Source organism: Eubalaena glacialis, chromosome 8, assembly GCF_028564815.1.
Source record: "Eubalaena glacialis isolate mEubGla1 chromosome 8, mEubGla1.1.hap2.+ XY, whole genome shotgun sequence".
Taxonomy (NCBI): domain Eukaryota; kingdom Metazoa; phylum Chordata; class Mammalia; order Artiodactyla; family Balaenidae; genus Eubalaena; species Eubalaena glacialis.
The window spans coordinates 90,805,125-90,822,301 of record NC_083723.1 but is presented as its reverse complement, the minus strand read 5'-3'; the positions used below and the strand labels follow the sequence as shown (position 1 = coordinate 90,822,301).

General features: G+C 38.7%; 1 protein-coding gene across 1 annotated transcript in view; it reads left to right on the top strand.

Moving 5' to 3' along the window:
• The window catches only part of DOCK4 (dedicator of cytokinesis 4), a 475,175-nt gene that overhangs the window by 343,596 nt on the left and 114,402 nt on the right, over window positions 1–17,177 (top strand). Inside the window, exon 23 of the mRNA XM_061197939.1 lies at window positions 10,017–10,209. Within this exon, the coding sequence (XP_061053922.1) occupies window positions 10,017–10,209 (193 nt within the window). The remainder of the gene's footprint in view (window positions 1–10,016; window positions 10,210–17,177) is intronic.

The following is a 17,177-nucleotide window of genomic DNA, read 5'->3' as shown; positions in this document are numbered from 1 at the left end:
TGCCGAGAGATAATTCTGAATATCTTTCTCTACACTTTCTTAATCCTTCTTGTACACGTTTAATTCTAATAACTTGTTTTAAAAACTTGTCAGATGGAGAAGCAACCTCTTTACTACCATCCCCTGGAGACTTGAGACTTATAATCACTGAGAGTTGGGATATAAAATGGGAGATTAGGAGACAAAACTAGATCTCTAAGAGTATTGTTGTAATTTGGTGTCATTTGACATTTGGAAGGCGTTATATATAATGGCAAAACACTAGAAATGTACCAACCCCCCCAATAATAGAGCCATATTTTTCTGACTGTTTGGGGGCTATTCTTGTTACTTTCTTCTTTGCAGAGGTGCACTCCTCTTCCATCTGGTTAAGGATACAGGCTCTTTTAATGTCATTTTGGCTTCTCTTGTCAACGGTACAGTCACTGCACGTTAGGAAACTTGCCAGAAACCTCAGTGTCAAGTTGCCCACTAACCAGACCCTACTTATCAGCCATTGATATTTGAAAAGGATACTCTAACAGTTTAACATATATTCCTTTAGGTCCAAGTTCTCAGAAGTTCACTACTTTTACAAAAGCTATTGAAAAGTTGATTTTTCATTTTGAGATTTTTCTGAAACAAAACAAAACAAGCCTTTATCAGTTACAGGGATAAAACTTACCTAATCCATAACTGAAAAATATTCTCTTACTCTTAAGAGTAACTTTAAGTCATGGTTTCTTAATGAGATGCCTTTGTAGGGACTCAAGAGATTTTTCTCTTCTTTCAAGTTGGAGAAATATTCTTTTACCTTAGTTGTGTTTCCACCAAATCCTAGCAGTCACCCTGAGATGATTTCGGCTGCTGAGCTACAACCACAATATAGAACAGCCTCCTTTTCTTTGTTTAACATACTGAGCTCCAACTGCTGTTCATTCTCTAAGTTCTACCCCTCCATCAAGAGAGTAAAACAACTTCAGCACCTTCAAAGAATCATATTTGATTCTTCTTTTTTGGCCCTTAGCTTTCTATCAAGAGATGATATATAAAACGTGTAATAGTTTCTAAATATCTTCGTAAACTCTACTGAAGTCATTCTCTATTATTTTATGCAGTATCCTATACTTGTAAATTTTGAAATGATAATTTTATTTAGTTTGATGCTAAGAGAAAATTTATACAAAATAATGAATTGGTTAGTTTTCTTCATTAAGCAGTGAGGACTTTGTTCCTTTATGTTTTGGGAGAATGCTAAACACCTCTTCCCATTCCAAGTCCCCCTTTGACCCCACACCTTTTTAGCTCTCTCTTCCAAGAAGGAAGGTGTCACTAATCTGATTGATCCAATAGTTAGGTTTCTGTTGCTGCATAACAAATGACCATCATGGCTTTAGATAACACCCATTTATTAGCTCAAGTTCTGTAGGTTGGAAGGCTTGGTCAGGTCTTGGTCCTACAGCCAAAATCAAGGTGTTGGCTTTGATGGCTTATCTGGAGGCTCTGGGGAGGAATTCACTTTCTAGATCTTTCAGGCTTTTGACAGGTATCAGTTTCCTTGTGAGTGAGATTCCCATTTCCATGCTGGCTGTCAGCCAGGGGTAGGAGGAGGAGCTGGGTGCTCTCAGCTCCTAGAGGCCACTTGCATTCCTTGGTGTGTGGCCCCTCCATCCTCAAGGCCAGGCACAGTTTGTCAAATCCTTCTCATGCTTCAAATCTCTGAGTTCCCCCACCACAAGCCAGAGAAAACTTCTGCATGGGAACAGCATCAGGGGACAAAGTTCATGGAGATCATCTTAGAACTCTGCCTACCATGTCCAGAGCCAAGGTTATCCACTGGTCCTTAAAGATTCTTAAAGATTCTTGCCTGAAAGACAAAAACCCAGTTTCATTGCTCCATTTTGCATTTTTTTCCATGTGGGCTACAATTCAGAGCAAATTCCATCTCCTGGAGGTAGAATAGCCATCCCAGCAATCCTTCAGGTTGGATCAATGGATGGCTGCTCTATAGATCTGGCCATCCTGGTACTAGGAGGTTCATTTAGTACTCCTGACCTAAGCCCAGCCTGTTAATGACCGTGTCCTTAGGAGCCCTGCCCTGGGCAGGACTGAAGGCTAAGTCAGCTATATACAGTGGATCTTGGTTTCCCATTCCAAGGACAGGTCTCTACCTTGGAAACCCCAAGAAAAGAGGAATGGCGGAAGGAGTTGAGGCCCAAGACCTTGCCCCAAGTTCCTATTAATTATCTTTCTCTATTTGCCTTGGCTACCAAGAAGGTCAAAACAAAATCATGTTTTTATTTTTATTTTCAGTAAAAATCTTTAGCTTAGATACCTATTCAACTGTCTTTCTGCCCTCATCACAATGTCCTTGTTCCTTTATCGTTTTTAATAATTGTATCTTACACTGCAAGCACATTCAAATACCTTTTTGAAATAAAGAGGTATAAATAAAGAATTGATGGATAAATTAAGGGATTCCTGAGGAAAGTCAACTTAGGTGACTGTAGTGATCAGAAAGCTGGGCTCATTTTATTTTAATTTTTAAAAATTTCATCTGGGGCTTCCCTGGTGGCGCAGTGGTTGAGAATCTGCCTGCCAATGCAGGGGACACGGGTTCGAGCCCTGGTCTGGGAGGATCCCACATGCCGCGGAGCGACTAGGCCCGTGAGCCACAATTACTGAGCCTGCGCAGCTGGAGCCTGTGCTCCGCAACAAGAGAGGCCGCGATAGTGAGAGGCCCGCGCACCATGATGAAGAGTGGCCCCCGCTTGCCACAACTAGAGAAAGCCCTCGCACAGAAACGAAGACCCAACACAGCCATAAAATTAAAAATAAATTAATTAATTAATTAAAAAAAAATTAAAAAAAAAAATTTCATCTGTATGACTCAGCTCTTTGCAGAGTGAAATGAAGGCTATATAAATATAGTCTTTACCAGGGAATATCAGATTATTAATTTTAAGTACATTTAAGAAAATCTATAATTTTTAAGAGTCAAGGGGAAAACATAGCTGTTGACCCCAGCACCTTAACCATTCTGATGGTTCTGGCATCAAAAACAGGTCTTGGCTCTTCTACAATTTCTGCTGCTGCTATACAGGTAAATACCAAACTCCATGAATTTGAATTTGATTCTGTGTTTGAATCATCAGCACTTGTAGACTTGACCTACCTTCCCCTGGTGTCAGATCTCATTGGTAAACCCACCAGCCCTTGAATCTCATATTAGAAAATGTGCCTATTCCTTCACCAGGTGTTTGAGGCTGATCGACTTTTCCTTCCACTGCCCTCCTTTTGTGGAATTTTAAAAGGCTGAGTTTGTTTCGATGTACAATCCTAGCCCAGTTTTTATTTATTTTTTTAAATTTTTATTTATTTTTTTTTTCGGAGACTTAATCATTGCTTTATTTGACTATTCTGAATTCCTGGTACATCACAAATGCAATGAATTTGTTTAAAAATTGATTATTCAATATTTTTAAGATATTTATGATATAAAGTGGAGTTAAGTGTATTTTATTTTGTTTTCTTTATTTATCTTTTTAACATCTTTGTTGGAGTATAATTGCTTTACATTGTTGTGTGAGTTGCTGCTGTATAACAAAGTAAATCAGCTATATGTATACATATATCCCCATATCCCCTCCCTCTTGCATCTCCCTCCCACCCTCCCTATCCCACCCCTCTAGGTGGTCACAAAGCACCAAGCTGATCTCCCTGTGCTATGCGACTGCTTCCCACTAGCGATCTATTTTACATTTGGTAGTGTATATATGTCCATGCCACTCTCTCACATCGTCCCAGCTTACCCTTCCCTCTCCCCGTGTCCTCAAGTCCATTCTCTACGTCTGCGTCTTTATTCCTGTCCTGCCCCTAGGTTCTTCAGAACCATTTTTTTTTCTTTTAGATTCCATATATATGTGTTAGCATACGGTATTAGTTTTTGTCTTCCTGACTTACTTCACTCTATGACAGACCCTAGGTCCATCCACCTCACTACAAATAACTCAATTTCGTTTCTTTTTATGGCTAAGTAATATTCCATTGTATATATGTGCCACATCTTCTTTATCCATTCATCTGTTGATGGACACTTAGGTTGCTTCCATGTCCTGGCTATTGTAAATAGTGCTGCAATGAACATTGGGGTACATGACTCTTTTTGAATTATGGTTTTCTCAGGGCATATGCCCAGTAGTGGGATTGCTGGGTCATATGATAGTTCTATTTTTAGTTTTTTAAGGAACTTCCATACTGTTCTCCATAGTGGCTGTATCAATTTACATTCCCACCAACAGAACAAGAGGGTTCCCTTTTCTCCACACCCTCTGCAGCATTTATTGTTGGTAGATTTTTTGATGGTGGCCGTTCTGACTGGTGTTAGGTGATACCTCATTTTAGTTTTGATTTGCATTTCTCTAATGATTAGTGATGTTGAGCATCCTTTCACGTGTTTGTTGGCAATCTGTATATCTTCTTTGGAGCAACGTCTATTTAGGTCTTCTGCCCATTTTTGGATTGGGTTGTTTGTTTTTTTGATATTGAGCTGCATGAGCTGCTTGTATATTTTGGAGATTAATCCTCTGTCAGCTGCTTCGTTTGCAAATATTTTCTCCCATTCTGAGGGTGGTCTTTTCGTCTTGTTTATGATTTCCATTGCTGTGCAAAAGCTTTTAAGTTTCATTAGGTCCCATTTGTTTATTTGTGTTTTTATTTCCATTTCTCTAGGAGCTGGGTCAAAAAGGATCTTGCTGTGATTTATGTCATAGAGTGTTCTGCCTATATTTTCCTCTAAGAATTTTATATATAGTGTCTGACCTTACATTTAGGTCTTTAATCCATTTTGAGTTTATTATTAGGAAGTGTTCTAATTTCATTCTTTTACATGTAGCTGTCCAGTTTTCCCAATACCACTTATTGACGAGGCTGTCTTTTCTCCATTGTATATTCTTGCTTCCTTTATCAAAGATAAGGTGACTATATGTGCGTGGGTTTATCTCTGGTCTTTCTGTCCTGTTCCATTGATCTATTTTGCTGTTTTTGTGCCAGTACTATATGTCTTGATTACTGTAGATTTGTAGTATAGTCTGAAGTCAGGGAGCCTGATTCCTCCAGCTCCGTTTTTCTTTCTCAAAATTGGTTTGTCTCTTCGGGGTCTTTTTGTGTTTCCATAAAAATTGTGAAGTTTTTTGTTCTAGTTCTGTGAAAACTGCCATTGGTAGTTTGACAGGATTACATTGAATCTGTAGATTGCTTTGGGTAGTATAGTCATTTTCACAATGTTGATTCTTCCTATCCAAGAACATGGTATATCTCTCCTTCTGTTTGTATCATCTTTAATTTCTTTCATCAGTGTCTTACAGTCTTCTGCATACAGGTCTTTTGTCTCCTTAGGTAGGTTTATTCCTAGGTATTTTATTCTTTTTGTTGCAATGGGAAATGGGAGTGTTTCCTTAATTTCTCTTTCAGATTTTCCATCATTAGTGTATAGGAGTGCAAGAGATTGCTGTGCATTAATTTTGTACCCTGCTACTTTACCAAATTCATTGATTAGCTCTAGTAGTTTTCTGGTAGCATCTTTAGGATTCTCTATGTATAGTATCATGTCATCTGCAAACAGTGACAGTTTTACGTCTTCTTTTCCGATTTGGATTCCTTTTATTTCTTGTTCTTCTCTGATTGCTGTGGTTAAAACTTCCAAAACTATGTTGAATAATATTGGTGAGAGTGGGCAACCTTGTCTTGTTCCTGATCTTAGTGGAAATGGTTTCACTTTTTCACCTTTGAGAATGATGTTGGCTGTGGATTTGTCATATATGGCCTTTATTTTGTTCAGATAAGATCCTCCTATGTCTACTTGGAGAGTTTTTATCATACATGGGTATTGAATTTTGTCAAAAGCTTTTTCTGCATCTATTGAGATGATCATATGGTTTTTATCCTTCAGTTTAAGATGGTGTATCACACTGATTGATTTGCGTATATTGAAGAATCCTTGCATTCCTGGGATAAACCCCACTTGATCATGGTGTATGATCCTTCCAATGTGCTGCTGGATTCTGTTTGCTAGTATTTTGTTGGGGATTTTTGCATCTCTGTTCATCAATGATATTGGCCTGTAGTTTTCTTTTTTTGTGACATCTTTGTCTGGTTTTGGTATCAGGGTGATGGTGGCCTCATGGAATGAGTTTGGGAGTATTCCTCCCTCTGCTATATTTTGGAAGAGTTTGAGAAGGATAGGTGTTAGCTCTTCTCTAAGTGTTTGTTAGAATTCGCCTGTGAATCCATCAGGTCCGGGACTTTTGTTTGTTGGAAGATTTTTAATCACAGTTTCAATTTCAGTGCTTGTGATTGGTCTGTTTATATTTTCTATCTCTTCCTGGTTCAGTCTCAGAAGGTTGTGCTTTTCTAAGAATTTGTCCATTTCTTCCAGCTTGTCTATTTTATTGGCGTATAGTTGCTTGTAGTGATCTCTCATTATACTTTGTATTTCTGCAGTGTCAGTTGTTACTTCTGCTTTTTCATTTCTAATTCTGTTGATTTGAGTCTTCTCCCTTTTTTCTTCATGAGTCTGACTAATGGTTTAGCAATTTTGTTTATCTTCTCAAAGAACCAGCTTTAATTTTATTGATATTTGCTATCGTTTCCTTCATTTCTTTTCCATTTATTTCTGATCTCATCTTTATGATGTCTTTCCTTCTGCTAACTTTGGGTTTTTTTGTTCTTCTTTCTCTAATTGCTTTAGGTGTAAGGTTAGGTTGTTTATTTGAGATGTTTCTTGAGGTAGGATTGTATTACTATAAACTTCCCTCTTAGAACTGCTTTTGCTGCATCCCATATGTTTTGGGCTGTCGTGTTTTCATTGTCATTTGTTTCTATGTATTTTTAAATTTCCTCTTTGATTTCTTCAGTGATCTCTTGGTTATTTAGTAGTGTATTGTTTAGCCTGCATGTGTTTGTATCCTTTACAGTCTTTTTTCCTGTAATTGCTATCTAGTCTCACAGCATTGTGGTCAGAAAATATACTTGATATGATTTCAATTTTCTTAAATTTACCAAGGCTTGATTTGTGACCCAAGACATGATCTATCCTGGAGAATGTTCCATGAACGCTTGAGAAGAAAGTGTATTCTGTTGTTTTTGGATGGAATGTCCTATATATATCAATTAAGTCCGTCTTGTTTAATGTATCATTTAAAGCTTGTGTTTCCTTCTTTATTTTCATTTTGGTTGATCTATCCATTGGTGGAAGTGGGGTGTTAAAGTCCCGTACTATTATTGTGTTACTTTCGATTTCCCCTTTTATGACTGTTAGCATTTACCTTATGTATTGTGGTGCTTCTATGTTGGGTACGTAAATATTTACAATTGTTATATCTTCTTCTTGGACTGATTCTATTTTAAAGTCTATTTTGTCCTATATGAGAATTGCTCTCCAGCTTTCTTTTGATTTCCATTTACACGGAATATCTTTTTCCATCCCCTCACTTTCAGTCTGTATGTGTCCCTAGGACTGAAGTGGGTCTCTTGTAGACAGCATATGTACGGGTCTTGTTTTTGTATCCATTCAGCCAGTAGATGTCTTTTGGTTGGAGCATTTAATCCATTTACATTTAATGTAATTATCGATTTGTATGTTCCTATTACCATTTTTGTAATTGTTTTGGGTTTGTTATTATAGGTCTTCTCCTTCTCTTGTATTTCCTGCCTAGAGAAGTTCCTTTAACATTTGTTGTAAAGCTGGTTTGGTGGTGCTGAATTCTCTTAGCTTTCGCTTGTCTGTAATGATTTTAATTTCTCTGTCGAATCTGAATGAGATCCTTGCTGGGTAGAGTAATCTTGGTTGTAGGTTTTTCCCTTTCATCACTTTAAATATGCCCTGCCACTCCCTTCTGGCGTGCAGAGTTTCTGCTGAAAGATCAGCTGTTAACCTTATGGGGATACCCTTGTATGTTATTTGTTGTTTTTCCCTTGCTGCTTTCAGTATTTTTTCTTTGTATTTAATTTTTGATAGTTTGATTAATATGTGTCTTGGTGCGTTTCTCTTTGGATTTATCCTGTATGGGACTCTCTGCACTTCCTGGACTTGATTGACTATTTCCTTTCCCATATTAGGGAAGTTTTCAACTATAATCTCTTCAAATATTTTCTCAGTCCCTTTCTTTTTCTCTTCTTCTTCTGGGACCCCTATAATTCGAATGTTGGTGCGTTTAATGTTGTCCCAGAGGTCTCTGAGACTGTCCTCAATTCTTTTCATTCTTTTTTCTTTATTCTGCTCTATGGTAGTTATTCCCACTATTTAATCTTCCAGGTCACTTATTCGTTCTTATGCCTCAGTTTTTCTGCTATTGATTCCTTCTAGAGAATTTTTAATTTCATTTATTTTGTCATTTATCATTGTTTGTTTGCTGTTTAGTTCTTCTAAGTCCTTGTTAAACGTTTCTTTTATTTTCTCCATTCTATTTCCAAGATTCTGGATCATCTTTACTATCATTACTCTGAATTGTTTTTCAGGTAGACTGCCTATTTCCTCTTCATTTGTTTGGTCTGGTGGGTTTTTACCTTGCTCCTTCATCTGCTGTGTGTTTCTCTGTCTTCTCATTTTGCTTAACTTACTGTGTTTGGGGTCTCCTTTTCGCAGGCTGCAGGTTCATAGTTCCTGTTGTTTTTGGTGTCTGCCCTCAGTGGGTAAGGTTGGTTCAGTGGGTTGTGTAGGCTTCCTGGTGGAAGGGACTGGTGCCTGTGTTCTGGTGGATGAGGCTGGGTCTTGTCTTTCTGGTGGGCAGGACCGCGTTCGGTGATATGTTTTGGGGTGTCTGTGAACTTATTATGATTTTAGGCAGCCTCTCTGCTAATGGGTGGGGTTGCATTCCTGTCTTGCTAATTGTTTGGCATGGGGTGTCCAGCACTGGAGCTTGCTGGTCGTTGAGTGGAGCTAGATCTTAGCATTGAGACAGACATCTCTGGGAGAGCTTTTGCCGATTGATATTATGTGGGGCTGGGAGATCTCTGGTGGTCCAATATCCTGAACTCGGCTCTTCCACCTCAGAGGCTCAGGCCTGACACCCAGCTGGAGCACTAAGACCCTGTCAGCCACACAGCCAGGTATGTGGGGAGTTTCTTTCCTTTTGGGAAGCCTGAGATCTTCTGCCAGCATTCAGTAGGTGTTCTTTAGGAGTTGTTCCACATGTAAATGTATTTTTCATGTGTTTGTGGGGAGGAAAGTGGTCTCCTTGTCTTACCTCTGCCATCTGGAAGGTCCTCTCCTAGCCCAGTTTTTAAAGTATGCCTCTCAGGGTTTGATGTTAGCATCTTTTTTTTTCCCCTTAAAATATAATTATCAGGTTTCTTTATTTATATAAAGAATACACAGAGTTCTGGGTTTTCAGTATATCTTGAAGAAACCTAAGGGGTTGTTCTAATGATCTTGTTGTTTTACAGGTGATGAAACTGAAACCTATGGGGTTAAAAAGATTTGTCCAAGGTCACAGAGTTTATTAGAAGCCAAACTAGTCCTACATATAATATAGGTCTTCTGATGCCTTCTGATGTCCTATGTTTTTTTCTTTAATCATAAATTGAGTGCTTTAGAGAATTAATGTGTTTGGCTTCTTAAAAGTAAATGAGATTTAAATGAGCACTTCAGAAAGCTTCTCCAAAAAGAATGAAACATAAATAATTACAATCCAGGTCTTAGTTGAGCATTCTTTCCATTTGATCATGCTGCATTCTGCTGATTCTCTGGGCATTTTGTCCATCATCTTGCTAATGTCAGTAGTTTTACAGAATTTCCCAGTTTTTACTATGTTGTACCTTTGCATATTTTGAAAAATTGCTCTATTTTGGTACACTTTTTTTTTTTTCTGAATTTTTCCTTTTAACCTTTTTAGTCTTTTTAGTTTCAGTACCAGAAACATTTTACATTCATTTTTCTCCCATTCAAAAATATTTGTCACGATCTTAAACTCACTGACATTTTATAGCTGATTTCTCAGGGCATATCTGGGAATTGATTTAAATTTCATTTCTTCAAGGCTGTGTTTCTGAGCTCCTTCCCAGCTGTATACTCGGAGCTGTTGAAGCTCTTTGATGTCCGAGAAGTGGCCAACTTGGTACAGGACACCCTGGGCAGTCTGCCGACCATCATGCACGTGGATGACGCCCTGCAAGCTGTTAAACTTCAGTGCATCGGAAAAACCGTGGAAAGCCAGCTGTATACCAACCCAGGTAAGGTGCTGGGTCTCTTGGATGAAACAGTGTCTCTAGAAAGCCATTATTTACATTTTGTTGTTATAGGTCAGCAGAAGCAATTAAAAAAGGAAACTAAAAACTACTTTCTCAAAAGCATTGTTTATTTGGATGGTAGAATAAGTTTATTAAATAGTCAGATACAAAAGTATGGCTCTTCAAACTTTATTTCTAGAAAGAATGAAAACTCTAATGATTAAGTTATTAATTCTAATCATAGCAAGTTGTAGTGTAGGGCATGCTTTTTTCCTTGCTATAGATTTTTTTTTAACATTCAACAAAATTTAACATTTTTCTTTCAGAGATGCGTACAGGGACCTGCTATGATCTTTGTTTATTTGTCTCTTTTGTCCTTAAAAGTTTTCCGTCAATTTGTGTTCTGAAACTGGGTGAAAGTTTCAGTGTATTGTCATTTTTTATTTTATCCTAATAGCAAGTGACTAATTACTAAATTGATTTTGTCATAATATCTATTATTAAATCCCATTGCCTCTTGTTTTCTTCTGTTTTTTCTGAAAAAAATAATAAAATACCAGTCTCATTTTAAAGTTTAAGAAGTTTCTGTCATTATCACTGAATCAAAAACTTTTAGAAATTCTTCTGAGAATTATGTTTTCACATAAATGCAGATATGTGTGTATAGTACAGTATTTTTGAAATGGTGTTTAAAATATATTTAATAAACCTTTTTTTACATTATTTTATCGTAAAACATTTTAAACATACAAACAAGAATAGAGCATAATATGAGTAAATCATTAACAAATCTCAGCAATATCAGATATTCGCTCTAGGTCTTTTAAGAGATTTGTCATTATAGAAATAGTCAGGCCCTCTTGTATATATTCGCTTCCTTCATAGAAGTTTCCACTATCAGAGATTCCATTTCTATTTTCTATGCCTTTATTCTGTAGCTATAAAAACATATTTTTTTAACCTCTTGAAAATTTTTTCATCTTTTAGTCTTTATATGATGACATTATGTTGAATGTCATTAAGTAGAGTGCTTCTTTTTGACTAATATTATACTTTTATATTTATCCATGCTACTAGATATAGCTGTAGTTCTTCTTTACTCTTGTATAGTATTCCACTGAGTAGATATATAGATATAGATATAGATATAGACATAGATGTATATATAATGGTTAATTTATTTTTTCTCCTGTTGATAGACTGTTAGTATGTTTCTGATTTTTTTTTCTGAAATAAACAATGCTTCAATCAACATGAAAGAAAGTTCAACCTTCTGATTTTTCCACATAAAAACACATCTCATCCTGGAAAAAAGATGTTTCTCATGGTAGTTTTCAAACTGTATCCCTGAGAGCCCTAGAGGTTCTGCTTCAGTGGTTAGGGCTTCCTCCAGGGTTAAGAAAAGGTGGTGTGAAGTGGAAGGGGTGAAGGTCCAGACCAAGCATCCCAATTTGACTAGACTTTCAATTTTTTTTTACCAAACTGAGAAGAGTTCATTCCCCTCTCAGAAGAATAGATGATTTTTACCATATTTCTCCCTCACTGGCCAGATAATTCTTTGTTAGGTTAAAATCTGACACCAAAAGAGCAACACAGGTAATGAAAACTGTTTTCAAATATAAGGAAATTATTTGGGGGGATTGTGTTCATTATTTGCCCCTGGGAGATGTGTTCTGTCTGTGGGCTCAGTTTCTTATTGATTACTGATGTTCAGGAGGTGGTAGAGAAATGAGAACTTAGGAGAAACAAAAAGTAGCTGCTACAAGCCAGAGGAAAAGATACCAGCTCTCTGTGGGAGGTGATGAGATTATTTACTGGGGCCAGGATAGAGGGACTCAAGAGACCAAGGACGTGTGGACCCTGGAGGGTCTGTGCTTGTGATGTGGAGGAGAGGCTCAGAGCCAGTGCTGGGATTTAGTGATGGTGACACTGGTGTGGAGGAGGAAGGGGAGGTGGGGGAACCTGCCTCTCATGATATGTGGGACAGTCGCCATGGAGGATAATTATGGGGAAGCATAAACTTTTGGGAAGCAAAGCAGCTCCCAATCAATGGAACACTTAGAAGCATGTGCAGATGCTAGTAAAAGGGTCGACTTCTGTCAGTGCCCCAGGAATACAGAATTAGCTTGCTGTTTAGTGACTCACTACTGAGGAAAATAGACCGTCGTCATGTATAAATGGCAGGGAGCATCTGGAAGGAGGCCATCTTCATGGAGAAAAGCAGCAGACATTTCTGAGAGCCTTCCAAGGCTCAAACTACCCTCTATTTAAATCACATGGGACCCAGCAATAGTGTTAGCAAACCTAGAAAGTATTTCTAGTGACTCTGAAATTCTAAGTCAGAAACTGTGGACTTGGGGGATAGATGGAGCACATCTGTGTTGTCCGGTTGAAAGATGAGATACTGGAGGCAAAGATGTGCAATGCAAATCATTGTCTCCGTAGACTGTGTCAAAGAACTGGGTAGGAGGTCTTGTCTGGCGGTTAAGAGGAGAGTGTGATCCCTACAAGGGCCATGGCAAATCTCACAAAAATAAGCAGATTCTGTCTAATTGGAAGAAGAAGAGGGACAATATAAAACTGTAACTAAGGGCATTGTGTGGATGCAGAGAACCATAGTAAGAGAGGCTCTGGTAGAGAACAACAGGTAAAGGGATTAAGTCTAATACATTTGACCTCTACTTAAAAAAAAAAAAAAAGTACACACACTTCCTAAAACAAGGAAAGGAGTTTTTAAAGGGAGTTTGGAATTTGGTTGCCCCAGTTTTGTCTTATTTCCCCAAAAATACCTATAACCAAATGACAGAGAATGGGTAAATATTACCTAGGAAGCATAACCAAAAAAAAAGAATAGCATCACCAAAATATGGTGAAATCAGACTCATGTTTTACATATAGTTTTGGCCTCTTAGTTTCCCATTGATGCTACAACAACTACCACAAACTTAGTGGATTAATGTAACTCAAATTTCTTATGTTACGTGTCTGTAGGGCAGAAGTCCAAAATGCTTCTCACTGGGCTAAAATCAGGGTGTCAACAGAGTGACATTCCTTTGTATAGTGTGTAGAGGATAATTCGTTTTCTTGCCTTTTACAGCTTCTAGAGGCCACCTGCATTCCTTGGTTTGTGGCCCCCTCCTTCATCTTTAAAGCCAGCAGTGTAGCGTCTTCACATCCGCCTCTGACTCTGTCTAGCTGCTTTCACTTGTAAGGACCCCTATGTTTACATGGCACCCACCTGGATAATCTCCCTATCTCTACATCCTTAATTTAATCATTTCTGCAAAATCTCTTTCATCTAACATATTCTTTTCACATAACATATTCACAGGTTCTGAGAATTAAGATGTAGATATCTTTGGAGGCAACCGTTTATTCTGCCTACTACATATGGGTAAAACAGTTCAGAAGCAGTGTGATGGCGTAGAAGGTCAAAAACACTCAGAAGTCTATGAATTTTATTTACTTATTGAAAGTAAAATAAATGGAACACGAAGTGCTGCAGTCATGTGAGTACACACATCTTGGCCAGATGGAAGTTACAAATGACACTTTTCTGATTAAAATTATAAATCTGAACAGGGCAAAATAAAGTAGGGATAAGTATGTTACAGGGTATCAACTGGCTGTGTATTCAGCTGAAGACAAAGTACTTAATTCTTGACTGCCTTAATGACAGTTCCATTTCTCAGAGCATTGTGTATGGCAAAGATAATTGCTACTCTGAGCTGAATTCTGATCAGCAAAGATGAACTGGTTAGTGATAGAGAAGTGAGAAGAATCTGAGGAAGTGACCTCGTTTTCTGGGGGTTCATATTAGCTAGAAAGGAATGTGGAGCACAATTGGCCCACACTTTAAGAAAATAAATTTCAAAACATTTTGGAGAACAAGACTGTAGATGTTACAAGCTCCTAGGAGAGAGAGAAAGTTCTGAAAGTTGGCTTCGTACTAGAATCCTATATTAGGGTTCTGCAGAGAAGCAGACCCAATAGTGTATGTTTGTGTGCATGTGTGTATGTGTGTGTAAGGAGATTTATTATAAGGAATTGCCCCATGTGATTATGGAGGCTGAGAAGTTCCAAGGTCTGCAGTTGGCAAGCTGGAGACTCAAGAAAGCTGATGGCGTAGTTCCAGTCTGAGTCCCAAGGCCTGAAAACCAGGAGAGGTGATTGTATAAATTCCAGTCTAAACCTGAAAGCAGGAGAAGATGAACTTCTTAGCTGAATGACAGGCAGAGAGAGTAAACCCTCCCTTTCTCCACCTTTTCTTGTATTCAGGGCTTCAACGGATTAGATGAGGCCCACCCACATTGGGGAGGACAATCTGCTTTACTTTGTCTACCAAATCACATGTTATTCTCATCCAGAAACACTCACATAGACACACCCAAGATAATGTTTAACCAAACATCTGGGCTCCCATGGCACAGTCTAATTGACATATAAAAGTAACCATCACAAATCCCAAGGAGAAAAAAAGTGGAGGAGACACACAGAGGAAGCAGCATGGCTGCAGGATACCTCTAGTTGAGCTTAGATTAGAAATTAATACATACAGAATACAAGGTCAGCACCACAGAAGGGAATGAAAAAAGCGATAGGAAGGTTCAAGCCATCTTGAGTTAAGGGCCAAGGGGCAGCCTCAGGGCTGGAGGCATTCCACAGCCAGGCAGGACTGAATCAACCCCTTTGAGCTGCACCCTCAAGGTGAGAGTCTAGGGCCTCTGGCCAGACCTGAAAGACTTAGCTCAGATTTGAAATTCAAGCAGGTTGTTATTTGATGTCTAAATCATCTGGGGTCCATCCAGACGTACTTAAGGCATAAAAGTTGAACAACTGACTTTTCCCTTTTCCCCCACAATTCTATTCTTCCTGTTTTTTGAAGACCAGGAAAAGGTCTCAATGATGTTGGAGAAGACAGCTTTAGCAATGGCAAAAAGAGTAGATTTGAAGTATAGAGGTCGGGGCAGGGAAGTGTGGAGAGCGGGAACAGAGGGATGGTTTGAGCAATGCGAGCGAGAGGGCAGGTGCTGAGTCTTCTCAGACAGCAAGGCCAGGCTCTGGGGGACTGTGGTTTTGCATCAGCTTTGCACTGGGCTCCATTGCTTGGCGCTTGAATTGTTCAGCAGAGGTCTGCAGTCATTGCTGAGCTATTTGCTTGCTAAGAAAAAGTCATATACATTTCTACTTTGGGATAATTGGGCAGTTTATCAGGCAAACCTCAGCGCAGATAATAGAGGTGAGCATAAGTGCGCTGAGTGGGTAATGATGAGAAACATGACGGTGCTACTTTCTTTTCCTACAAAATAAAGAATCAGATTTCTTAGGGTAGGGATTTCTTAAGAAAGCAGCCAAAAGTCATTTTTTTTCCTTTTCACCAGAAACTCCTCGGTCCCTGTTAGCTCTTTTGTGGATTTGATACAAGGCTGCAATGAAAGTAAAGGAGAGAGGGAGGAAAGTGGACTATTAGACTATTTTTACAGTTTATTCTGGGAATGAATGCCTCCACCTCCCCATTCCACCTCCCATTTTAGGCCATAATATAAAGGAAGGATGTGTGATGGTTTATCTATTAATTTGACAATTTTAAGAAGGAAATATTACTACAGTTGACGGGTGCCTGGTAGCTTTTATTTCTTAGAACTACAGTTAAAGCATAGTTGAGTATTGACTTCTCTGGCACTGCAAGTGATTAAATTTCTTTCTGTTTTGAAAATGCCATTTGCTTAAAGCTTTTCTATTAGCCAGAGCTTGCGCTGTAGTAGATGGGCCTTATAAAGATGAGCAGAGTTGCATGAATCAGGGCTGCTCTTTTTCCCTGGAAGTAGAATGATAATGCAGGACCACTGGAAGAAGTGTAAAGACCTCAGTTTTTTTAATGTAGATTTCATGTTGGTTAGCCAATATAAAAATAGTTTTGGTTTTTTTTTTTTTTTTTTTTCGAAAAAAATCCCCTGAGACCTCAAGAAAGCCTTTGTTAAAATATCCTTAGTGTTTTGCCCCCTCTAGTCTCAATTCCTTCATCCACTCCCTCCTCGCTGCCCTTATCTGTATTTTCCCCCAGGTCCCCTTGCTCAAAGTGGAAAAACTTAGGAGCGAAGGCCTTTCTGGGTGGCCTCCACCGTCAGGGAGCTCTGAAAGCACTTGCAGAGAGTTTCATAGTTTTCATAGTTGTTCAGTCTCTATTCTTGGCTTTTATTAAAGATTTGTACACATAAAAATTTTAAGGTGTATATATTAGTTAAAACCATGTTAAAGTGCAGGTTCTTAAAGAAGTACTTAGAAAGGGGCTACTTTGGAAAAGAATTTCCACATCTTTCCCTAGAAGAGAAAAAGATAAAATTAGGAGTTTTAGGTAATGCGTCACTCTGAACACAGAACTTAAGATGAAAAATATGCATCACCAAAATCGTAGCCGACCCTAAGTTTTATCTGTGGCGTTTGAAACTAAAGGTAAATGTACATATTTTGGGCTACTCACCATCCAATTTCAACTTTGTTCTCTGACCTTGTTTCTGATCTCTTCAATACTGATTGAGCAAGCACGTTTCTGGGGAAAGGGTGAACCCCTATCTTTTCATTTCTTATCTGTCACTCAATCACATAGGCACAGATTTCCGGGGGCGGGGTGGGGAGTGGAGCTGGGATGTGTGTCTTGTTTCCAGTGCCACAAGCAGCTGCCGTGGTTTGCGTTGAAGTATGGTGTTAGGAATAGCTGCTTTCTCCTGGGCGCCCAGGGCGAGTGCCAGCACGTGGAGTCGCTGCAAACTGGAGTGTGGTAATGTGATGTGCAACCTACTTACTTCCCATTTAAGCTGGGTTAAAACACGAACACAGAAATGTCAGGTCCATTTCAGTTGCCTGTCAGATCCAGGAGAACTCATGGTGTAGCTCATTCATTCATTCAACAAATGTTTATTGTGAGCAGACCCCATTCCAGGTATTAGGTTGCAAGTAATGTAGCAAATACA